Genomic DNA, 206 nt, shown 5'->3' on the forward strand with positions numbered 1-206 from the left:
ACGCACAGCTGCTGCTGCTGCTGCTGCTGCTGCTGCTGCTGCTGCTGCTGCTGCTTGGAGTGGTCTGTTGCTGCACCCGCTCAGCCCCTGGGGCAGCCGCAGCAGCAGGAAGAGAAGCAGCAGCAGCAGCAGCAGCAGCAGCAGCAGCAAGGAGAGCAGCAGCAACACCCACAAACAGCATCTTACTCAAGCTGGGGGGGTTCTTA

The 206-nt window shown here is 62.1% G+C and overlaps 1 protein-coding gene across 1 annotated transcript in view; it reads right to left on the minus strand.

Annotated features, from left to right (window-relative positions):
- EMH_0023520 (ATP-dependent RNA helicase, putative) overlaps window positions 1-206 on the minus strand; it is a gene marked incomplete at both ends in the record, with an annotated part of 6,210 nt that overhangs the window by 5,347 nt on the left and 657 nt on the right. The window contains one exon of the mRNA XM_013502153.1: window positions 1-87. Within this exon, the coding sequence (XP_013357607.1) occupies window positions 1-87 (87 nt within the window). The remainder of the gene's footprint in view (window positions 88-206) is intronic.

The sequence above is a fragment of the Eimeria mitis genome, genomic scaffold, assembly GCF_000499745.2.
Source record: "Eimeria mitis Houghton genomic scaffold, Emh_scaff840, whole genome shotgun sequence".
Lineage (NCBI taxonomy): Eukaryota > Apicomplexa > Conoidasida > Eucoccidiorida > Eimeriidae > Eimeria > Eimeria mitis.